The sequence below is a fragment of the Exophiala dermatitidis genome (assembly GCF_000230625.1).
Source record: "Exophiala dermatitidis NIH/UT8656 unplaced genomic scaffold supercont1.4, whole genome shotgun sequence".
In the NCBI taxonomy this organism is placed as follows: domain Eukaryota; kingdom Fungi; phylum Ascomycota; class Eurotiomycetes; order Chaetothyriales; family Herpotrichiellaceae; genus Exophiala; species Exophiala dermatitidis.
In genome coordinates this window covers 590,819-614,279 of record NW_008751649.1, presented here as the reverse complement: position 1 = coordinate 614,279, position 23,461 = coordinate 590,819, and the positions used below count along the sequence as shown (strand labels likewise).

The following is a 23,461-nucleotide window of genomic DNA, read 5'->3' as shown; positions in this document are numbered from 1 at the left end:
TGATCCTGCTTTGGTTTGGTACATCGTCCACCGTTTGAGCACAGCAATAGATGACGTTCCCTTCGCCAGCTGAGACACAACGAAGCGCTTCATTCCCAAGGATGGTCAAACAGCAAAACGAACATGTTTGCAAACACACTTGATGGATGCCAGTGTAATGCTCAAGAATAGTTCATGCAGCTCGATCTGCCCCTTCAAACAGAACCATGGGATACGAACCAAAAGGGTAGGAGGTAAACAGAGCAAGAGGGCAAGAGAGCAAAAGAAGCCAACAGGAAACAACAACCTAACAGAGGGAAACATGTGCAAACCTTTCGTGTAGACACGGCGTCGCCGGGAAAACACACAAAACTGAAGGTCCAGACATTGCCCCCTCCTTTCGTAAAAGCAACCGAGCCATTGAAGTGTTCAAGCCAGAATGCTGCAAGATCGTCGGAAGGCAAACATCCGGAAGGGTCAGCTGGAAGACCACGCAACATTGTATCTTCTAGTCAGAATTTTAGGAATTGTCGAGCACGGCGAGTTGGTGAATCTGCTCGACCATCTGATGAAATCCTGCAGTGTGCGGAAGCCAGCAGCATTGAAACCGAGCCCCAAACCAGACGTCTACCGCGCCTTCCGGCATTCAACGACACCTCGCTCCTTTGATGTTTGTAAACCTACCGGACCTTATATTCACAAGCTCATGGAGCAGCACCATTGAAGGCGTGGTGATGTGTGCAATTGCCCATTCCATCCGAGTCCACCGTCTGCCAACATTCATTTTTGAGTGTCCCGTCCCCACGAGCAGCAGGCATATTTCTCAGTTCGTTGTCCTCATGCATTCCATTACTTCTCTTCGTGACCGTGGTCCAGAAAGGCCCAGGTCGGCGGGCTCGAAGCGACGACTGTGGGACGAAAGCATCCTAAGGTGCATGAAGCGCGCTCTGCAGGAAACGTAAAGGTGGGCGCCAGCATCCAATTTGTTTTCAACATCGCTCTGTTGTTGTTTCATCCATACTGTATAGAAAAGAGAACCGCGAGGAGAAAAGCTTGCAACAGAAATTTCAATCCTCCTGGCTTGGGCGAGCGAGGTACTTTACCGCCTTCGAGAGCATCTGCGACGCGAAACTTGGTGAAGAGCGATACTGCGCTAGGACCAGTTGCAGTCCACCGCAGTCTATTTGTCCTCTGCCTTCGATGAGGCCGAGTCAACTTGAATCAGGAATGCCCTCGACCTGCCAGTTGGAATAATAACATATTTTCAAGCAAATGAACCTTACAATAGGGGGGCTTGTCATGAACGGCATTGCGCATTTGCACCGCCACAGACAGTTGCACATAGCTAGCTACCTTTGCCCCTGTCGCTGTGTAAGCACATACGTACTCAACAACCCACGGTACCAGCATAGTCCACCACTCGTCGCTCATAAGCAACCATTTCATGCCTTCGTGCTTCGAGTCTGTCTCGTAGCTCGGACAGCTGGCTGCTCATGCTTGCCTGTGCGCTTCGCCGCTGACCCTTTTCCGTTGGGCGTGGAGGCTTTCTGCTTTCCACCACCCCTATTTCTGGTCTTGGTGGCCCCAACCTTGCTTTGCGCCTTAGTCGGCGATGGTGACGACTCTTGTTCTGACGCTGCCTCCTCCGTCATTTCGACATCATCTCCAGCATCCTCGCCTTCACTCATGTCCTCGTCATTGTCAGTACCGTCATTGTCCTGGGCCTCACTCGCATCCGACTGGTCGCCCTTCTGATCCTCACTTTTCGAGTTGCCATCATCTCCCTCACTGACTCCCTCGTCGTCGTTGTCCTCTTCTTCAACATGTGTCACCGTAGGCCTTTTGTTCTTGGTTGATTTCGCTCGAGATGCCAGCTGGTCGACCCTCTCCATTTCAGCATCATCATCATCACTGTCTGCCTCGGCATACGACACAGCGTTGGAACGGCGAGCGCTCTTTCGAGACGGCATCTCCGGGCTTGCCGTTTCGCTACTCTTCCGCTTCGGTTTGGGTGTCTTCCTAATGGCAACAGTGGTCTTTCTAGCCTTCTTGATTGGCTTCTTCCGAGTTTCGCCATGTTCATCGCCGTCATCCAGGCCCAGTGCGTCGCTCTTCCTCTTTTTCTCTCCTGCTGCGGCCCTCTTTGGAGGATGAGCGGCATTCTTCAATTCCTTGACATAAGTCCTAACCAGCTTCTCTAGTCCTGTAGCAACATCCTCAGGCAAGTAATTCTTTTCTGCGATTTCCTGGGCAGCCTCGTGGCTTGGCAGTGCTTTGAACAGTGAGCGAGGAAGAGTGACATTGCCCGGCCATGTTTGCAATAAGTTGACACCTTTCGCATGCCCGGGCATCATGTCGGCATAGTTTCGTATGACTGCTTGAGAAAGATCGCTGAGCACGTAGAGCCGTTCGCTAGCCTCCTCCGTGCCCTGAATGCCGTCTCTCGCACCTTTTACCCGCTGCGCGATGTGGAAAATGAGAGAGAGGTTGTCTTCCGTGGCGACCGAGAACAAGTAGAATATGATGTACTTGGAAAAGTCCAGCAGTTCTCCATCGAAGTCTTCGCTATCCGCGCTAGGGTAATCTGGATGATGGGCCAACAAGCTCAAAAGGCGAGCAAAAACCGACTCCAGCACATTTTGGGGTGGCCTCCTCTCCGTAGTCTTTGCTTGAAGCTGCTGCCTTGTGAAAAATTGTATCCGTGCCCTGATCCAAGTCACCGTTGAGGTGCGAAGCTCAATATCGGGTTCAAAGGCAAGTAGAAACAAAGGAGTGAACCACCGATGAGCAATTCGGTTTTGCCCAATGTACTTCTTGAGGCAGTTGACAAATCCAGTTCGGACCGGATTAGGGGGGTTGATCATGATCATCGCAATGGAAATGAACGTCGACGGGTTGATAAACTCCTCACACTTCCGGCTGTGACCACACAATTTCAGTATAAAGTGCGCAGCAACCAGGCGGAGGCGGTTCTTCTGCGCGGGAGGTGTGTCTTTCTGTGGAGCTATCTCCCCTTCATTCTTGATCAGCGCCGTTAGATAGCCGAAAACCTCTTTGGCCGACTCCTCGAACTCATCGCCCTCGGATTTCTCATCGTGTGCCCGGCACCGATTGACAAACACCTTCAATGCCAGTTCCTTCGACTTGCTCTCCTCGTCGGGAATCTCATCCCAGGCGTTTGGATCGTCTTTTGACTTTGAAGAGCGGTTTTTGTGCAAGATCTTGGAAATGGCGAGGTCGCGTATGGCGTCTGAGTGCAAGTCCGCAACCGCAGGAGCAAGCAAGCACAGCTGAGATATTGTAGCTAGGCGCGCCAGAAAATGACTCATCCCCGGCTCACAGTCCTTCAATGCTCTGAGCAGTATGTCTTTGGCGTACATTTCCTTTTTGTCAGAAACCATTATAATAATCGATACCGCGTGCTTAGCCGCTCGGGGAGATCTTGAGAACAGGGCAAAATGTGTCAAGGCAGTGATAAATTTGCGCTCCGCTGGCACATCCGTAGGATATCTTCGAGCAAACCCGGCGCATGCTTTTAGCGTATCTGCGGCACCCGTCTCCTCTGGTTTGTTGGCAGTGGGAGCGTTATCTTCAAGTTCTTTGCACAGCGCCTGTATATGGGATTTGAGCACTTCAGGGTGTCGAGCTGATATTTCTTTGAGGACCTCGTGAGCGACTTCTCCAAGGCCATTTTGGTCTGTACGCGAGATCTCCATTATCGCGGGGACATGACTTCGATTGTACACGAGCAATGCGCACCGATACAATATGGGGAACAATGTATCCAAGAGCGATTGGGAGCTGGGCGGACCTTCACGGATACGTTTTCCAAGCTCTTTGATTGCTTTGGTGACGGTTCGGTAATCGTGCTCTGGCCCTATGGCAAACCTGATCAACTGATACCAACGACGATTGTGTTGTTTCACAAATTTCCACAAATCGGCCGCAACCTCGGCGGGCTCCGGAAATGGCTTGGAAAGGCTGTCGATGAACCGGGTGAGTCTATCCTTGAGCGTCCCCTCGTCCTCTTTGTTTTCAACCACACCACCATTGTACTCCTCACATGTCTGTAGAAAAACCGTCATCGCTTTGCTGATCTGAACCTGTCGGTTCTGAAGGTTGAAAAATACAGCGCGGGATTTTGGCTGCAGACTACGCACAAGCGTAAGAATCCGTCGGGCCCGGATGGCATCGGGATCAGAGGCTGTGCTTTCCACGGAATCAATATCCTTGTCCTTCGTGCGCGACTTCTGACTTTCAGTGCGCGACATCATCTTGATTGGTGGGAAAGACAAGGGGAGGAGACTCTCGTAGAGGGCTTTGTCCAGGACAGTTTGCACGTGGGGATCATTGGTATAGAAAGCGCGGAACAAGCGATCTGCAATGTCGCCAACAGCTGCTTTGACAGTCTCTAGCCCATTTTCAATGTCGCTGGATGCGACGCCCCAGAGGCGAGCAAGGAGTTCGATCGCTGCCTCTCTGACATCGTGCTTGCGATCAGTGACTCGTTCCACCATGGTCGACAGCACCGTCTCAGGCTTAGAGAGACCGCCGTCTGCTGCGAGCGTATTCAATACATCGTGGTAGCTGAAAACGGCAACGGACTGTATGGCGACCAGGCGCACACGTTCATCGATATCGCGCAGGATCTGAGCGAATCCTGAGAGTAAGTCTTGCAGTTCCTGCTCGTCCAGTCCTATGCCCCCTGCCGACGTCAATAAAATGCGCGATGCCGCAATCGCCCACGCCTCACGGACGCTAGGAGCCCTGTCGACTCGACGGCCGAGAAACGCAGAGTATGCTGACGCGTGAACGTTCGCAAATGGCTTAGGAGACGCCGGCGTCAGTAGCGGATTGGGTGTTTGCGAGGGCTCCTCCGGTTGCTCAAGCGAGGGCAAAGGATAGGCAGCAGGGTCAAGAGGAACAGTAGCTGGCAGTCCAGCAATACCAATGCCAGCAGCAATATCTCCAATCGTCTCTGTTGCAAGCCGCCGCAGGGCTGGCGAGTCTGCTGAAAATTCGGCCTCAATTTGGGGGATGACATTCAAAAGGACATCTGGACAGGCTCGCCACAACTCTCGCAACAAGCGATGGGCTTTTCGCAAATCGTTGAAGCCTCCGTGCTCGTCCTCCGATCCGTCCAGGTCTGACGTTCGTCGATGATGTGCCGGCTTGGGCGGGGCTGTGATAGATGTCGCCGCAGTGGCATCCACAATTATTGCGCCGAAGTACTGGGTGATCTGGATAGTCATTTTTTCAGGGCAGGTCGTGCAAAGAGACTTTGCCATGTTGTAGGCAGGCGGGTACTCCTTCAAAAGTAGGGTTGCCTGCTTCGCATCCTCTGCCCCTCGCTTTTTGCCTTTTCCACGGTGCTCTTGCGCATGCCTTGTGTCAACTCGAAGAAACTGGGAAATGATGATATCGGTAACTTCTTGAGGTAGTACGACTTCATCCACGACTGCAGCGAGCAGATTCTTCAGGTGGTATTCCACGCTCTTTGAGACTTCGAACGCGGAAGTATTATTTCCAGACCCAGAAATGATATCAAATGCCGTTGTAAACAGAGATACGATGAGGTTCTCATGGTTGGGAACGTCTGCAACCAGCAGAATACTTTGCGACTCGGCCAAGGCAGTAAGGATGTATACATGCTGGGCGTTATAGGCGTTGGATGGATCAGCAAGCGCAGGAAGAATTGAATTGATCGTCACTGTGAAGATGTCCTATTGCAGTTGTTAGACTTGTCATCACAAAGGTTTCCGGTGCCATCTTCTCACTTTCAGTTGGCTAACTTGGAAGGGTGCATCGGGCGCGCAGATCCTGAGAACATCCACGATACACGCAACTGTCCACGCGCGCACACCCTTGTCTTTATGCCCCAACAGGTTCGGATTCGCCAAATCATGCGCAAGGGTGGTGAAAGACCGAGAATCGACTTCATCGAGATCATAATTGCGGAGTTCGCCAGAGAGCTTTTGTAATCGCGAAAGGAGGTCTGCGACGGGGATAGGTCTGCCAGCGCGCCAGCTGAGAGTCTCGTCGAAATGAAGGCCGGGGATGTTGTAGCGAATTTCCTTTTGCGCGGCCTCCGCCGCGCTGTGTCGCTGCCGGGGAGGCATCGTAGAGCTAGGGTCACAGCATCTCAATCATGCGCACATTGCAATAAGAGCAATCGAGTAGGGAAGAGGGTTGCTCGTGTGACCGAGGCTTAACGAGGGAATATGGGTCTGAAGTCTTCGTCCAGAACTGGTCTTGTTGACTTGCAAGCTGACCGTTCGATTAGTTGTACAAGAACCAGAGGGTCGATGGGCTGAAGTTTACAAATTGTTTGGCGGAGAAGCACTGCATTATTGGCGTTGCACGGCAGTCAATGACGAAAACGCGTCCTTCGCGCGTCAAAAAAGTCACCGCGCACTGGACCTCAGACTCGAACTATCACTAAATCACCACCAAAGACTCTTCTTGTTCAACAGTCGTTCTCTAACTGTGGTAAAGTGTACTGAGCGAGGCGTCACACCGATTTGTCTTCTGTACAAAAATAAATTTGTCACATTCACCGCTCTCAGGCATCAAGTTGTGTGGCTTGCAGCCGTTCCTCAACCGCGTCCGCCTGACCTTACGCCAGCCAAAATGATTGGCAGCATCAATTGTCCTAAATTGCTTGGGCCATAGTGGGATCAAGGCAAGTTTGGAGGTTGGCTGTTCAACCAGCAGGCTCTTCACCCTGTCCGAATAGATAGCCCATCAAACTGGACTACCAGATCATCCTTCTCTCCGTGGGGTGCAGGTTTCGCGGCATATACGCCTACCCAGCACTTGGTATCTTTGCCAATATCTCCCCACCAAGTAACTTCTCGCAGCGGCAATTTTTGAGAATTCGTGGACATCAGCCATACCCATAGACTGCCGTCGTTTGCGTATTCGATCTCAATAGTTGCCCTTTGGACGGGGTCCGACGATAACGGTTGAAGACTCCAGTCCGACCAGCGGTCTTTGGCAACGGTGCTCACATTTGGTTCTCCATTCAGGAATTCGATTCCAGTCTTTACCCAACGTGTGGTGTCGGCTGTCTGAACGACGAGGCATAAACCGCCTTGGTCATACTTGTCCTTCCAGTCGGCTGAAACCGTGACCCGCGCAGACTTGAAAGACCCCACCGTCGTGGTCTGATATATGATGGGCGCATTGAAAGAGTGAGTGGAAGGAGGTTTGTCCCAGATATCAGTGCCCGCAGAACAGGTTATCTCGAAAGTCTTTTCAAGGCCAGGGATTGCATGATTTAGGTGCACCTGTTGAAATGTCTGCGCCATATCGAGGAGTGGCTTACAAGGGGATTTCGGTTCTTCTGCAAATGAAATAGGTATAGACGGATACTGACTGTAAGCCAAGCGTCGTCAAGCAATTCTGAGAAGAGCCGACACGTATATTTAAGTACTTGTAGGTTCGATCATTTTGTGTATTCGCTCACCGCGGCGGGCGGCCAGATTGCCCGGGTACAGCGCGGCGGCGGCCTGGTGGCAGCGGGATGCTCAATGCGGTACAGAGGCCGCTCACCGTGTCGCAAAGAGAGGGCGGCCCGCTCCGCCGGTATTTTCGAGTTACTCTGCTCACTGCAAGTGGCAGTTGGTGACTCGGACTGGCTGACTGAGCACCTCCAATCACTGCAGTGCGATCGCCAGTGCTTCGACCCAGTGGCTTGGAAGCGGCAGTCCTGCTTACATTTTACTACACTGCAATTTGGACGAAAAGAACCGAAACAAACACCTTTCCTTTCAAGTTGCGCAGTGCCAGTGCCAGTGGTGCCTGATAGTAAGGTCAAAGTAGGCGCCTGAATTACACTGTAAATTTTCCTAGTACTAGTACCTACGTTGTAGGTAGGTATTTAATTTTGCTGCGCCACTGCGATTGCATCACTGTATGGGCTCGCAAGGAAGCCCATCATAGGTACACACGGCGACCATCACTCCTCGTATAGCACTGGTAGTGCACCACACTGGGCAGTGCAGTGCCAGTGTGCCGCAGTGCAGTTTGCCTGCCAGTGTGGGGGCGCAGGTGGGCATCCACACCGTGCCCTGAATAACGGCGACGACCAATCAACGCGGCTAAATTGCTAGTAGCCCACACTAATACCTAAGTCGCCGATTTATGGGCGATTAGCTTCACCCGCCCTTTCGCAAGCTTGCCCCTGAACTGTTTCGCAGCCGAAGTCAATGGCCGGCTAAAATACTAGCACGTGGGTAGGCTCCTGAATATCTCAATTTCTCCGCGTCTTGCAGGCCACAGAAACCGCCACATGTGGAATCTGCTGGGCCCGCGAAGAGACCGGGACCAGGACGATCTCATCGCGGGGCATATTCGCAAGCTCTCCCCATCGTGCTAGGTGTGTTCAAGGGAACAAGATTGGATATCGTAGAAACAAGATGGGATGCAGGGATCATGCCGGCCCCTTCGCCGTGACCGCAGCATCAACTTTGAACCGCAGCACCCACACGTGCCGAACTTGAAGGGGCAAAAAGGTAAGCTGGAATGTACAGAACCCAGGAACTCGCCTAGGCAGCACTTGTTGCATACCTTACATACATAATCACTACTGCGACTCGATTCACATGTCTTTCAGGCCTCCATGGACTTCCCAAGATACACTGCATACTTGAACCGTTTGAGCAACTGTGATTCGCCAGGGCTGCTGTAGTCTGCATCTTACGGCGACACGGCCCGCAAAGGTTTCCGCTGCAACTGCAATTCTGATCGGTGCATCTCGCCATTAGCCGAACCATGAGCCCTTCGAGTCAGTGCACACCAGAGGAAGAGTACGAACTTTCAAGGTCAAGTACATATACGTCGGATGGCCCGGAATCCCCCCTGCTCGCGCACGATCTCACAGACCGAGATGACCTCCACTCCGCTTCACCAAGAGGGCTGAGGCCGCGGACGAGTCCTAAAGTTGCGCTCGCTTCACGGATTGCCACGGTCGCCCCCGCATGGCTGCGTCAGCGATACCGACGACCAACGACAAGATGCTGTTTATGCTGCTGCATTCGCCTGCCCCGGTCGCACGTTCGACGGTTTCTCTGCCTTCTCTATGTCTTCTTCACCTCCATCCTTTTCGTTGTCATCGTGGGTGGCGTCTTCTTCCCAGGCTACACTCACTTACCTCCCCACTACAAAGAGCTTCGACAAAGAGTGCTGGCTTCTGGCGAGGAAGGCCGTGCCAACCAGAACAACCAGAAGGTGTTCATTGCCGCGAGCATCTACGACAAAGACGGAAAGCTGTCCAGTGGTCAGTGGGCAGAAAACGTGCTGGAACTGATTAATTTGTTGGGACCGAAGAACGCTTTTTTGTCCATCTACGTGAATGACTCTGGACCAGAGGCAAAGAGCGCTTTGGAGGGTCTACAGCAGCGGGTACCGTGTGAGCATGCTCTTGTTTTCGAGGATCACATACATTTCGACGAGCTTCCCCATGTCACACTACCAGATGGTTCACAGCGTGTTAAAAGGATCGAGTACCTGGCCGCCGTGCGCAATCGTGCCCTTAAGCCCCTTGAAAACTCAACCACCATTTTCGACAAACTTCTATATCTGAACGATGTCCTGTTCCATCCTCTTGACGCCGCACAGCTGCTGTTCTCTACGCACACTGTGGAGGCCGGCAGGACAGACTACAGAGCTGCCTGTGCGGTGGATTTCATCAATCCTTTCAAATTCTACGATACATTTGCTACCAGAGATCTCGAAGGTTATGGCATGGGCTTACCATTTTTCCCATGGTTCTCCGCAAATGGCGACGAGCAATCGCACCAGGACGTGTTGGATGGCAAAGATGCCGTACGAGTGAAGAGTTGTTGGGGTGGAATGGTGGCCTTCGATGCCCAGTTCTTCCAGAGTCGACGGGAAAGACGGGAGGATTTGATTACCGCGGGAAATCAGAGTCCAAGCAACCTTACAGCACAATATAGCTTTCGGGCCGAGCAGGAGCTCTTCTGGGATGCATCCGAGTGCTGTCTCATCCATGCAGACATTCAAAACCCTGAACCTGGCAATACGGGCATCTACATGAATCCTTTCGTCCGGGTCGCCTATGATGCCAAAACTCTTTCCTGGCTCCGCTTCACTCGCCGCTTCGAGCGCTTGTACACCGCTATCCATTTTCTACTCGACATCATAACCAATACACCGGAGTACAACCCACGGAGGGACCACTATGCATGGCAGGAGGTGATCGAAACAGTTTGGGTGCCCGATAAAGCGTCTCAAGACGGAGGGAGTTTTCAGCAGGTGGCTAGAATTGCTAACCATACGGGCTTTTGTGGACGACACCGTCTCTCAGTGATGAAGGAGGATATTACCGAGGGAGACAGGAATTGGGAACACATCCCAGTGCCTTCATAAAAATATTAGCATGGCGTCTGGAGTGAGTTTGTCCAAATGAGACAATATGTAGCAATGGCTTGAATTTTGGAATCAGCATGGTGCTTTCTGATATCGGAAGCACAACTGCGAAAGATACTGTTGTGAGATGTCCTATCTTGTGAGCGTTCCCTGTTCTTGTTCGTGTCTGCATCTTCGCCTTTGTCTGCGTCTCAGCCTGTTCCCACGCTGCTTTGCTCCCTCATAGACGCCATCTGCGGTCGTCCACGGAAACAGAGAGAAAATGGGCATGTTTTGCGTTGTCATCCTCTCGCGGCACCACCACACAGAGTCTGATCACCTACTAATATTGACTTGTTGATTTGATATTCCTATTTTCAAGTTCCTTCGTCCCTCCTTAACATCTCCTTCTTCCGAGTCCGTCTCTGCATTCGCTTTACTTCAACTGCCCACATCAAGCTCATCTCAAACCATCAAAATCTCCTTCCCAGTGCTTGCGTCTTCAGCCGGAGCGAGGGGCGTGCCTGCATAATGGCAGCACGTCTCGACGATCCTGAGAGGATCAGTGCCTTCCTCCGCGCTATGCACGGCACTACCGCAGCTGTCGCAGCAGACAGTCAAGGACCCCAACCCCGAGTCGTTGCTGCAGATCATGTAAGTTGGCCGCGGAAGCAGGAACTCAAGCTGCCTTCTTGACTGACACCTCTCCAGGATGTCCCTATAGCAGCGACCAATCTCGATTACAAAATGGCTTCCCTCACAATGGCAGCAGACGGTACTGCTGGCAATAACGCACTCTTGCCAACATCTCCCGTCAAAGAAATCCTCACCACGAAGAATGCCAACATCCCGCCGCAGATTACCCATCTCCATGTACCCCTCCTGACTCCCACTCAGCAGAAGTTATTGAGGAAGAGAGAAGACATAGTCGAGACCCGGAAGGATGACGAAGTACCTTCTATGGAAAACCGGGCAATGAACTACATGGAAAGAGTTATCGCACAACACCGTCTCGCATGGGACTCTAAGGTGGCGCTTGAGCCCGCCGAGAAATCTGAGTCAGGTAGAGAGATGCCCCTCAACCCTCATCAGCTCTTCACTGACAGCCCTGATCTATTAGCAGTGACAGACGTACCTGAAGACACCGTCCACTGTTCGAAGCCCGAAACTCCCGCATTTGCAAAAGAAACTCCGCACTGCAACACTCCCTTGGGCCACATTGACTCCTCTCCTCCAGTTTCTCCTATCGAGTTCACTAGCAGTCCGGTTCCCCAAGAGGAGGCCCAGGAGGCAGCCAGTGCCAGCGAGCGTGCAAGCTCGCTTGCTGAGGACCTCCACAGCGGCGGCAGCTTGTCCCCGACTTATGCTGAGAACAGCAGCACCGATGCAGCAAAACTTCAAGCACCAGGAGCAGTTGGGGTCAGAGCCTACGATCAGGCAGCGGGCAATGACCATGAACCCAAGATTGGACAAGATGAGACTGGTAAGCAAACCAAGCAAGGCGGCGAGGATCGGGAGCATTCAACTTTCTTCAAATCTTGGGGCAGCCCAGCTGCGCGTAACAAGCCGGGTAAGAGATATCCACGAATTCGTCTGCATTTCAGCTTACGTATCAGAAAATCGCAAGCGTACCATCGTCCTTGGTGGCCTTCCAGGTACTGCAGGCTTCACCTTCGTCCAATCTCTCATACACGGCGGTTCTATCGAGACAATGAAGCTGTCCTCCAGCAACTCGGCCGGCACAGCTACGGCATTCATAACGTTCACCTCAGGAGACGCCTGCGACAGATACTTCGCCAAGTATCCCAACGGGATTGGAGTCCGTCATGAAGGCAAGAAACACATTATCTTCGTCGACAAGAGTGATCGAGTTGATATCATGAGCTCCATCGTGCAGGGTTACCTCGACTGTGGGGCTTCTCGTGTCGTTAAGGCCACAGGAGCAGACGAAGACTGGGGAATCATGGCCTTGAATAGGCTTGCAGAAGGCAAGAACAAGACTCGTGCAGTTGAGGCTGTCACCGATAGTCTTCAGGACGGAGTGAGTGAACGCAATTATGCCCCCCTGATTATTGATGGAGTACTCAACTAATCTTTCATCCGCACAGAAGCGCACCATCCTGTTCCGTTTCACCAACATTTCGGATGCTGTCAAGTTCAAGAGTGAACTCATGAGAGACTACGACTGGGAGGGCTGCCTCATCGAATTCGCAGAAGATCCATGCGCTAAGGCGACAGATATTCACCACGGTTGATTGAGGCGATCAGCATGAGGTCGTTCCAGATGTGTTTTCTCTGATACAGGCGGTACATGTCAAGACCGAATGCGAACTTCTAATCGTGGATGGCGAATGGCTGCCAGTGGACTCGTGGGTTTAGCTTTCTGCATTTCGAGTGGTTTCCGAGCCTAAAACAACACCTCTGCCTACTAATGGGGAAGGCGAGGACAGCAGAAGCAACAATGGAAATTCTCTGCTGCGGTGGCCATTACGGCGTGTCTTTGCAAAGTGCAGTGTCAGTGGGTGAGAACGGCCACTGTATGGTTGATGCCGCTTGTAAGCGAGCATGGCATCTCTAAGCGACCGAGTCACACAACGTTGCAGAGCAAATGCGCATCATTGTCATATTTTGCAGAGAACGATTCGCTTCTTCTTGAAATACCCACTTCGAAAGCTTCTAAACAGCCCACTATGAATTTCCCTCCCACACTACTAGGAGCAGAGAACCCCGAAAGGTGACTTTTTAATTAGTACGACGTAGTGGTGACACCTCCCGCATCAGTATTTTCAGTCCCAGCTATTTTCTTCTGCGAGGTGTAGCAGCTGTGATTCTTCCTTTTTATTATTATACAGCTCTTACATTTGCACCGCCTTGCGCTCAGCTTAAAAAATTGTACCGGCATCGGCTTATCGACAGATTCTGCCAACATGGGCCAGCCATCGGAACCGGCGTCCAACGCCATCATCTACACCACCTATGCCGGCTTCCTGTACGTCACTTGTCCGTGTCTCTAGCTCCATGACCAGTTCGCTAACAGCAGTCTTGCGTAGCATATTCGGTCTCGCCGTAGCATGGACGCTGCGCCATCAGACTAAGGGCGAATACCTCGCGAGTTTGCGGACACAGAAGGGTTAGAAGCAGATACCGGCAATGGCGCACTTCCGAGCCTGTCCGAACACCGCAGGCCCAAGAACAGATGTGCTAATACATTTCTCGCAGGCATACCTTTGGCCCTCAACTTCATCGCCTCGGGTGAGTGCCCTCAAAGGGCGGCAATAGCCTGAAGCGGCAGCAGTAAAGTGGGCGTGACACGATCGAGACACGACCGTACAAATCACCCAAGAGGAAGAGGAATGATCACAACCGCGAGTTGAGCGTGATATTCTACGACCCTGCGGGGACCCTCTTCGACCGAGGAACACTGCCTGATGGCCAGATCGAACATAGCTATCTGAGGTTCGTACGCTTGCATCAACGGCATTGGCCTTTGCCTCTTCTGTCTTGGTCGACTGCAGCACGCATCATTCGACTGCTGTGTCTCTAATGAGTTGCAATGGTTGAATGATGTGTGTCTTGAAGTCTTCCTAGGTAGAGGGTGCAAAGGTTGATGTGCAGCACTACGGGCGCTTGTGTGGCAATCCTCACCCTTCATCCACCTGGTCTTTGAATTTGACCAGAGATGAGGCGAGCTGCTATTGCCGAAACACAATGCTGAGATTGTACCGTTAGAACTCGAACAAGTTAATGCTTGCGTGGGAAACGTGCTGCCGCTTCTCCCCTTGGACCCCCTTCCCCCGTCACCACTGATCGGAAGTACTAACAGCGCGCCTCCATGGCGGCCGTTGTGTACAGCTCTAGGTTCAGGTATCCTTTTCACGTATCCCGAAATCGCCACCATTGCCGGCGTGCAGGGACTCGTGGTTTACAGTCTTGCGTCGGCTCTTCCTCTGTTGGTATTCGCCTACCTTGGCCCCATCATCAGGAAGAAGTGTCCGGAAGGATTCGTTCTGACTGAATGGACACGCCAACGTTATGGCACAATCACCGGTCTTTACCTGTCAGCTTTGACGTATGTCTCTCCCCAATATCTCTCCTTCCGAGACGGAAGTCCCATGTTCCGCCAAAACCATCGCTAACATTTTACTTCTACCAGCTTGATCACCATTTTTCTATACATGGTCGCTGAACTCTCTGCGCTGCAACAAATCGTCAACGCCTTGACCGGTCTCAACGGTCTTCCAGCCGTGATCGTCGAATGCGCCGTGACCACGATCTATACATCCCTTGGAGGATTCCGAGTGTCGTTCATCACCGACAACATCCAAGGAGGCATGGTGGTGGCGCTCATCATCATCGCATGCATCACCGTCGGCGTCAAGACAGATATCAACCGTGACCTGATCGACCGCAGTGGATACCTCGATGCAAGTCTTCTGGGCTGGCAACTGATCTACATCCTGTCGGTGGCCATTATAACCAACGACTTTTTCATCTCCGGCTTCTGGATGCGAACGTTTGCCGCCAAAACAGACAAGGACCTGTGGATAGGCGCGGGTGTTGCGACAGGCGCCGTTGCGGTCATTCTGACTCTCGTCGGCGTCACTGGACTGTTGGCTGGTTGGGCTGGCATTCTGGGAGATCCACCGGAGGAGTCATCGATCGCCTTCTTCTTGTTGCTGGGGCAGCTGCCCGCCTGGGTCGTTGGGATCGTTCTGGTCATGACCATCTGTCTGTCGACGGCGGCCTTCGACTCGCTTCAGTCGGCCATGGTGTCGACGGGATCCAACGACCTTTTCCGCAATAAGCTGAATTTCTGGTTCATCCGCGCCGCCGTGGTCATCATTATTTTCCCCGTGGTCGTGGTCGCACTGAAATCCCCTTCAGTGCTGCAGATCTATCTGATTTCTGACCTCATTTCGGCATCCAGCATTCCATGTCTGCTGATAGGGCTGTCGGACCGGTTCTACGTCTGGCGTGGATTCGAGGTCGTGGTCGGAGGCCTTGGTGGGATTGTTACTGTCTTTCTGTTCGGTCTGGTCTACTATCACGGCGACCGCCAGGCGGCCGGAAATTTGATCTTGCTCGAGCAAGGCCTTTATGGTAATGACTGGTCGGCCTTTGGTGCCTTTGTCGCGGCTCCGGTCGGAGGTTTCTTGTGGTCTCTGGGCGCTTTCGCGCTCCGCATTGCCATCCAGTGGTCTATGGCCAAGTACAAGGGCACCCGATTCGACGCCTTTGATAAGCCTGCCGCGCCGAGCGCCGCTTTCTATACCGGAGACCAGATCAGACCTGCTGGCTCCGTTGAGGGCGACCGCGAGAGGGAGGTGTATCTGGACAACGATGGCGTCGAGAGGAGCGAAGTCAAAGTCAAGGGGAAGTTCTTCTAGACCCGCCGGGTCGGAGAACTGCAGGCCACGCCGCACTGCATTGCGCTTCCTCTTCGGCACATTGATTTGAAGGACATTGGCGGGGTTAGTAGAATAACCCGGCCACTGTCAATGAGATTGGTTTGCCAAACGGAAGTGATGCAATATAGTACTGGCCGGCGTCACAAAGTAGGAAGGAGTACAAGCGGAGAAAAGCAAAAGATAGTATGGGGAAAATGACGGCAGAGAGCTGGGGACATTTAAGAGGCACATCTCGGCCGTTTGATCACAAGACGACAAATCAGCATCTTGTCCGCGGGCTAGGTATGCTAGGTTGGATCATATAGCATTATTGTCTGAGTCAAGGTCGATATGTGCCGTGTGGACTTCTTAGGTACTTGACCCTTGTTGGAAGATCATAGATCTGACTTGCAAGAAAGGACCAAGGAAGGGACAGTGACAGGAACAGGGAAGCAGAGCAGTAATATGACGCGAGGGAAACTAGAGAAATTCAGTAAGTTAATGGGATGGGTGGAAGAGAAGGGGAGAAGGGGATGTGTTGAGAGATAGATTACTTGGGGGATATATTGGTATATACCTACCTAGGGATCTACATATAAGTAATATACTATCCCACACAAAATATATTCCTGGGAAAGTATACACCTACAATCAACACATCTATAAGGTACTGACACCTACCTACCCTGCCACATAGCATGAACCATTGTGTGATTGTGTGTGTTGCTCAGCTATAAGATAACTTAAGATAAGATACTGTATACCTACCTATACTCTCTACAAATGTGATGCCAGTGGTCGCATACCAGTGTTCGGCACGTTTCGACCAAGCAGGAAAGAACAACCCCACTATCTGTCCTGTTGTTAATTTGTTGCTCACTGCAGGAGGATCAAAATAATATCTTTCCAATTATGCATTGTACATTGTCTGTCTACCTAGGTAGGTACGGATTCGAATTTGAAGTCAAGATACGAGGTACATTATTTCATCCATCTACGGTACACATTAGATAGGTATGCCACACAGTACAGACTACAGCCTCAGATGGTTGTGATATCAAGTACCGTACTAACCTCAGTTACTCAGGTTGAGAACCGATTGCTCGGAACACAGTTCCAGGTTCAAGTTCGTCAAAAGGGAAAACTAGTATAATATCAATGCATCCAATATATATAGCTCGATATACTTATATATATGTATATATGCCTTAGGCATAGAGACAGGCATACAGAGAAGTATTCCATGAGCTGAGGCAGGTATCTATCTATCCCGGAAAGGTATACAAGGTACTGTACTACATACCAGATATATACCTACCTAGGTAGATACCTTGCCACCAACCATCCACGGTCACGGATAGGCAACCATCCACTGACTGGTACATACATACATACATACATACGAAGGCTTAGGCACGAAGTACTAGTAAAATGTCGGATAAATAGGCTTCGCTGGTTTGGAGCAGAGGATGCATCCATGATCCATCACAGTAGACCCCTCATGACAAAGATGCTCCCGCGCAGTAGGCTCCAAATCTGAGTGCCTAAATTGGGGGACCTCCATTCGTTGTATCTGTGGAGCAAGGATAGGTGAACAATGTCGTTGATAGGAGGGGAAAAGCTTGCTCTCAGTGGACACTGTAGTTTGATTTTGTCGTTGAGAACCATACGAGTCCGGAAGTGGTGGACAAGTCAGGCACTGCCAGACAGTGACTTGAAGTGACGATTAGCCTTACTATCGACAATGCTATGGCACTTACAGCCCCATATCTTTACATCTCTCAGCGTCTCACGGGCACTCCTCGAAATTCATGCCATAAAGTTGTGCCAGAAATCAGAAATACACACGTGATGAACTCTGTGGAGGATGAATTAAAAGCGGTTGGCGAGTTACGCCCAGTTAGCGACGAGACAAGCGAGTCTCAGTACTTTCCTCGTTTTGCTGAGCACTCACTGTTTTTCCTCACTCCGGCCTAGGCCTCGGTCCTCTCGGACGTATCAACAACAACCCCTTGGACCTACACACCGCAAGTCGAAACCATTCCAGGCTCATCCTTGTTCAAAGACTCTGTACATAGGGTAGCAGACCCTGAGCGTCTGGTAGCCCTCTAAGGCCTGGGCATAATGTCAACCGCAACCCCTTGAATGTACAGACCAAACAAGTCGAAGCCATCCTTGTTCAAAAAGTTCTGGAGGTAGGTATGGGTTGCAGACTTGTAGTCAGCTCAAATGGCGTTCAAGGCGTGCGGCATCTGTCAATCAATGCCCGCCAGTGGTGATCAATCGCGCACAGACCAACAGCTCGAACCCTGCAGATTTTCACGTAAACCGGATAGATGGCGTCGTTATCATTGGTGATACTGTTTGGATGGTAACCGATCTTTTCTCAAGGATCAGATACTTGTGTAGTAGTGGACGGTCTCCTGTGCCGCGAAATTCTAACGAGTTTTCTGCCTTCAGCCCCACTCCATTGGCCAAAGACAGTACTAGTGAATGGCATTGGGGTCTATGCAGAACATGGACACTGCAGGTGGGACTCGTCCTAGTGATTTATTGATTGATGATCGAGGTCCGAGAATGAGAGAATGGCAACTGGAGATCTGGAATGGGGCGGGCCATCGACGATCGGTTCGTCCCCACTCTCAGCTGGCCGTGAGCGCTGCCATGGAAGGTCTAGCCACCACAAGACGTCTGGACGGCTTGCCGGTGTTCGGTTCTTGGTGCCGCCAATGGGTTTTCGGTGATAACCAGTTTGGCAGTTTAAGATCTGGAAGATCGGTTCTCGAAGAACAATTCGCAGTTCGAAAGGGCGGTGGGAATGGATAGGGAAGGTTTTTGGGCGAGATCTGCTATTGACACATCTCCAGCAGCCCTTGCGTACAACAAACTCAGGTAGGGCCGCTAGCTAGGTACTAACAGACATCATTCGATACAATGTCTGTGAGCGTGAGTGACTCCTGAGAAGACAAGAGGACTGCTAGCACCATAATTAGTATAGAAATCTATTCTTTGTAACGCCAAGGTTGAGCCCGCAACAAGAGAAAGAGACCTCTGGGGCAGTATAGGGACGTCCCGCTTGCCGAAAGTATCGCACTGCTCATGCGTGACATTTGTAAAGCCTAAAGTAACTACAAAGTCGTCTTCAGCAGATCAACATTTTCACCGAAGGAGTTGTTTTTCATGTTGTGGGTTAACTCGAACACCACCGGGACGAAGTATTTGCTCTCTCTGTCACAGACCAGCGGCCTTGTAGCACCTAGTCAGCATGGCAGTCGAGAGAATCTCAGTTGGGGACCTGGGTACCTGGTAGGGATACACTGGCGCCAACCTCACTGCAGCACAACCTAGAAACTGCCTAGCCCACCGCAAGCCACCCCGAATTGCCCAAGTAGAGCTGCCTGCCCCTGCTTCTGTCCCTTGCTCAGTTTACGTACAACTACTAACCAAGGGACAAACAAGAGGGCCGCTCGGGAAGTGCCCGGAACCACCAGAAAACACCCTGCTGGACGTCTGTGCATGCGACCGCCAGGGCCCCCAATTACCTGCCAGTGGCACTGTAGGTGCGCTTTTCGACTCTCAGTCGGCGCCAGGACGCTGCATTCAGCTGAAGCTCAGCCAGTTGCGGGTGCAGCCCCAGCGACACTGGTGCGTGAGCAATCAGCCAATCACCGTGCATGTTGACCTAGGCTTGGCACGCTAGTCCACATCTATCAGCTCGGAATCTCGGTTTTCGCCCACTTTGATCGCCCTTTTGGCACGACCGATCAAGTCCACCAGCTCGGAACTCGCCATTTGACCACTACATGTCGAAGCGACCACAACATGTCGAAGTGAGAGCGGCTAGTCGTCGGCGCTTCTTTCAAGCTCGCGAGCCTCAACCTTCCCCCGGCTTCGCTTCCCTTACAGCAGAGGCTGAGGAAACATCCATGGCGGGTGGATTGTGACCGGATAAGGTAAGGATTCATAGTGGAGAATGACTCCAGCTGGAGAGTACCGCTTGACCTCAGTACATGGGCCGTGCCGGGGTCTTGACGATCGGACCAGGGCATTGTCTGGGAGTGTGAGCCTACGATATTACCTGCTTTGTTTTCTGCAGAGAAAACCACAGCAGTACCACGCGTCCCTGGCCTGTCTCTATTGCACGAGCACTTGACATGTGCAGCACCAAGAAGCCCTAGAAAATGTCCGCAGGTGAGCCCATGTCCGTGTCTTCAGAAATGACCCGGCGGATCCTGCGTTGACAGATGCCAAACGCGCATCCGGGGTTCAAGGCTCGCTTACGCACACGGACGTGTTCGGCGGACAAGACACCCTAAAGCCTGTGTCGACCTGCATCGAGAACTTGCTAGCGTGCAACATGTCTCCTCATGGCTTGCAAAGGCCTTTTGGACAACCTGACCAATCTTTTTTGGGGTCTACGCTCGACTGCTGCTCCGCCGGCAGGTCCCTTCAGTCTTTTGGACATGAAGATAACATGGCGGCTACCATACTACGTATCACTAACCCTGTTCCTTGAACGTCTTCGGACCAAGCAAGGAGAACCATTGCCCAGTGACACTGGACGAAGCGGACATGCCGCTGGACAGGATAGAACAAGCCTTGCGCCGATCTAGCAAAGGACTGCGTCCCATCGTCTAACCTAACCCATCCCGCTTCGGCAATGACCACGTCGCAATGGAGATCGCACGGATACTGTTCTATAATGGTAAGCAACAAACGGACAGGAGGCGGGCTCTCTCGTGGGTGGTCGGAGCAAGTCGTCTGAACTGACCGTTGCTAGGGTCTTCGAATGCACCGATCCCTCCCCTCATGGCTTGAAAAATTCACACAGAAGTTTTACAGTCTAGTGCCAGCAACGATAGATTGCCCTTGTGCTTCCGTTTGCTGATTGAGGCTGATCCTCTTGCCCGAGTAATCAATTTCTTGTCTTTCTGCCCAATCTCTTCTTAAGGAGATAAGGCAGTGTTGAATGATGCTCTGTCTCTGATGGTCGACTAGGCAAAAGACAGATGGCCGTTGCTCCACCTCTCCTCATGTGAGTGGACGGTCAGACGCACCTTGCTTCGAAACTACCTTCGTGTTTGACTCATCTTTTGACGTGGGAGCAGGCTTGCAAAGGATACCGCCAGGCCATCAGGTGCGGAGCGATACTCTTTACCGTTGCGTCGAAGCGAGTCTACCAAGACGACCTCGTCGATGTGCAAGGCCGTGCGTGCCCAGGCAGAGAAAGGAGTAAAGGCTCTGCCTGTCAGAGGCTGGAGGTTGGCAGTTCAGCGGGCTTTCCATACCCTTCTCATCGACATGCAGGCCACACGATCCGGAAAACTCGGCTTGGTAATGCTTCCGAATGGTTCTCTGAATTCATTGACCGTCCATGTCTCTGTCTATCTGGCTTGGTATAGACCACTTGAAAAGAGAACTCATTCTATACCGATACTCCTGTACCGTCCGACCCTATGTGTGGTTCTACGTATGTTTTGCTGTGACGGCTGACATATCACTTACGGGATTTGCCGATCCATAACAGGTCTCAGCAACAATGGCTTGTCGGAGGGTCAATCCACTTACCCCTGTCACTGACACACAGCATGTTGACTGTTTTTGACAATCCCTGGGCTGGAGGCACAAGCGGACTAGGTCCAAGAGGAAGGGCTAGAATCAATAGCCTGGACACAGACGTCTGTACCAAGATGTCTCATTTCTCTCCCTTTTGCCATGCTCACGGCGAAGCTGGACAATCGAGAACGTTGCACAGGACGCGCATCAAGGCTCTGGTCCATCCGTGGCCTGGGTCATACTACTTACTAACATGAATCGAAAGCACGTCGACAGGCCGGTGGCATTTCCAGGTTCAAACGCAATGACCTGGCCGGACTTCATCTTGTGTACCGACACTTCACTTGTACATGAGTGGGCAGGGGGGAAGCTCCCCAATCCTCTCATCCCAGCACTAGCTTGTTATTCATGACTGCTGGTCAAGGCCTCGAACTCGAGCTGTCACAATTGGTGCACTTCTGTCTTCTCAGCCCTCTCTGTGTTGGCTAGTACTCATTGACATCCTCCTCGGCTCTCATGTGGCTGGCAATACTGACAGATATGCTGATTTCCTTTTGAACCGTGGAGCCATCAGAGGTATTGGATTCAGGAGTTGCTCTCTGTTTCTTGCGGAGTACACTGGCCTGTATGGTCTGTTGCTGTCGTGTTGGCTCCTCTTGACAGATGTAAGAGGAATGAATGTTTACCAGTTTCACTCAAAAGAACCGTGTTGTGGTCGAGATTGTATTGCTCTTTCTCCTTGAGGGCGGAAGATTGCGTTTCTGTCAGTTGTATCTGGAACTTCAAGGGGATGTTCATCCTTTCACCATGGAGCCTTGGGACATGTATAAAGCCAGCCTCGACATCGCCATGTCTGCATCCGTTCTATTCCTCATCCACAGTCACTCTTTTCCAGTCACTCTTTTTTGTCACTCGTTCTCAATTGTTTTTGCTTTCCAAGTATGAAGTGGTCAGGGTCGGTCCTCGTGGAGGCCAGCCTTACGCTTCTCCTTGCCAACGGAGCATTTGGGGCTCACCTGACAACCATCGACCCGTGCCCCAGTGCTACAAGCCTGAGCTTGGCCCCTATCACTGTGTCTTCTCAATATCAACCGGTCTCTACTTGTGAGCCTACAACTGCTTGCATCAAGGGAAAGTGCTCCACCATCTACTCGGTCACGACATATCCATATGTCTCTACCGCAGTTCCCTGTGCATGGAACGGGACGACCAGCCAAATAACTACCGTGACTGATGTTAAACAAACCTTGATTGTCTCCGAGCATCTTGAGACCATCACCAAAGTCACGGCAGCCCCTACTCTCCACAATGGCAACTGGATTGACTGGTTTGGGAAGGTGAAGCCGGCCACTAAAGCTACAACTACCCTGTACGAAACTGTCACCAGACGAGGACTAGCACCGTTCGAGGCCGTCGGCCCTTTAGCGATTCCGGGCTGGGACGGCAGTGGACTATGCCACAAGTGTGACGAGAAGCAATCGAATGGCGGCGGTCGCTCTCAGCTTCTGGATGTGATCGAATGTCGATCTGGTATCAACGAGGCCGGTGACCAATATGAAAAATGCATCGAATGGTACGAAACCTTGATTGAACAACCAGCCACGTCGGTCACTGCCCAAGGTCACTGCTCTAGTCGCGGTCAAATTCCTCATGCCGGTACATACACCTGGACGTTTCCCCAAGTTGCGCCTCCTGTCACTGTTACAGCCCCTCCAGTGACGGTTACTGTCACGGTTGAAGGTCGTCCGTCTGTCACGGTACATCGGAGTGAACACGTGATCCCTGGCCAGCCATGGAATGCCTATGTCACCAAAAGCTTCTCCGGTCCAACGACTTTCAACTTCAATGTCTACGTTACAAAGGTCATCATCTTGGAGATTCCATACTTTACTCAGCCGGCAACTCATACTCGACCTATTCCTCTGCCTACTGGGCCTCACAAGCCAGGTCACGGATCGGGCCGGTGGCCATTGCCAGGAAATGATCCGAGCTGGACTTCTATGCACGGTGGCGGTCAAGCCTGGGCCGACTGGAACTTGAACCCTACAACTTCAACTCGGAGTAGTACGACTCTTGGTCCCAGCAGTTCATACACTGCTTCTACCACTGTTAAGTCCAGCACTTCATACACGGGTTCCTCCACGGTTGGTCCCAGCAGTTCATACACT

At 51.8% G+C, this 23,461-nt stretch overlaps 6 protein-coding genes across 6 annotated transcripts; 4 read left to right on the top strand and 2 right to left on the bottom strand.

The window, feature by feature from the left end:
- Positions 1 to 1,421: 1,421 nt before the first annotated feature.
- On the bottom strand, positions 1,422 to 6,098 carry HMPREF1120_04552 (sister chromatid cohesion protein PDS5; the record flags this gene model as incomplete). Its single annotated transcript, XM_009158683.1, has 2 exons — positions 1,422 to 5,702; positions 5,757 to 6,098. The coding sequence occupies 2 exons, from the start codon at positions 6,096 to 6,098 to the stop codon at positions 1,422 to 1,424; spliced, it is 4,623 nt and encodes a 1,540-aa protein (XP_009156931.1).
- Positions 6,099 to 6,698: 600 nt separating this feature from the next.
- On the bottom strand, positions 6,699 to 7,289 carry HMPREF1120_04551 (uncharacterized protein; the record flags this gene model as incomplete). Its single annotated transcript, XM_009158682.1, has 1 exon — positions 6,699 to 7,289. One exon carries the CDS (start codon positions 7,287 to 7,289, stop codon positions 6,699 to 6,701), a length of 591 nt encoding a protein of 196 aa, XP_009156930.1.
- Positions 7,290 to 8,407: 1,118 nt separating this feature from the next.
- On the top strand, positions 8,408 to 10,506 carry HMPREF1120_04550 (uncharacterized protein). The gene has a single exon (XM_009158681.1). The coding sequence runs from the start codon at positions 8,755 to 8,757 to the stop codon at positions 10,369 to 10,371; it is 1,617 nt and encodes a 538-aa protein (XP_009156929.1). The 5' UTR covers positions 8,408 to 8,754; the 3' UTR covers positions 10,372 to 10,506.
- Positions 10,507 to 10,881: 375 nt separating this feature from the next.
- Positions 10,882 to 12,605, top strand: HMPREF1120_04549 (uncharacterized protein; the record flags this gene model as incomplete). The annotated part of the gene is made up of 5 exons (XM_009158680.1): positions 10,882 to 11,004; positions 11,062 to 11,413; positions 11,471 to 11,920; positions 11,967 to 12,391; positions 12,459 to 12,605. The coding sequence occupies 5 exons, from the start codon at positions 10,882 to 10,884 to the stop codon at positions 12,603 to 12,605; spliced, it is 1,497 nt and encodes a 498-aa protein (XP_009156928.1).
- A 672-nt stretch (positions 12,606 to 13,277) lies between these two features.
- Positions 13,278 to 15,737, top strand: HMPREF1120_04548 (uncharacterized protein; the record flags this gene model as incomplete). The annotated part of the gene is made up of 5 exons (XM_009158679.1): positions 13,278 to 13,339; positions 13,401 to 13,480; positions 13,570 to 13,602; positions 14,203 to 14,419; positions 14,504 to 15,737. The coding sequence occupies 5 exons, from the start codon at positions 13,278 to 13,280 to the stop codon at positions 15,735 to 15,737; spliced, it is 1,626 nt and encodes a 541-aa protein (XP_009156927.1).
- A 6,497-nt stretch (positions 15,738 to 22,234) lies between these two features.
- Positions 22,235 to 23,333, top strand: HMPREF1120_04547 (uncharacterized protein; the record flags this gene model as incomplete). The annotated part of the gene is made up of 2 exons (XM_009158678.1): positions 22,235 to 23,155; positions 23,241 to 23,333. The coding sequence occupies 2 exons, from the start codon at positions 22,235 to 22,237 to the stop codon at positions 23,331 to 23,333; spliced, it is 1,014 nt and encodes a 337-aa protein (XP_009156926.1).
- Positions 23,334 to 23,461: the final 128 nt, after the last annotated feature.

What these genes read in the sequence shown, in the direction of transcription:
- HMPREF1120_04550 (XM_009158681.1), top strand. Translation starts at nt 8,755, where the DNA reads ATGAGCCCTTCGAGTCAGTGCACACCAGAGGAAGAGTACGAACTTTCA.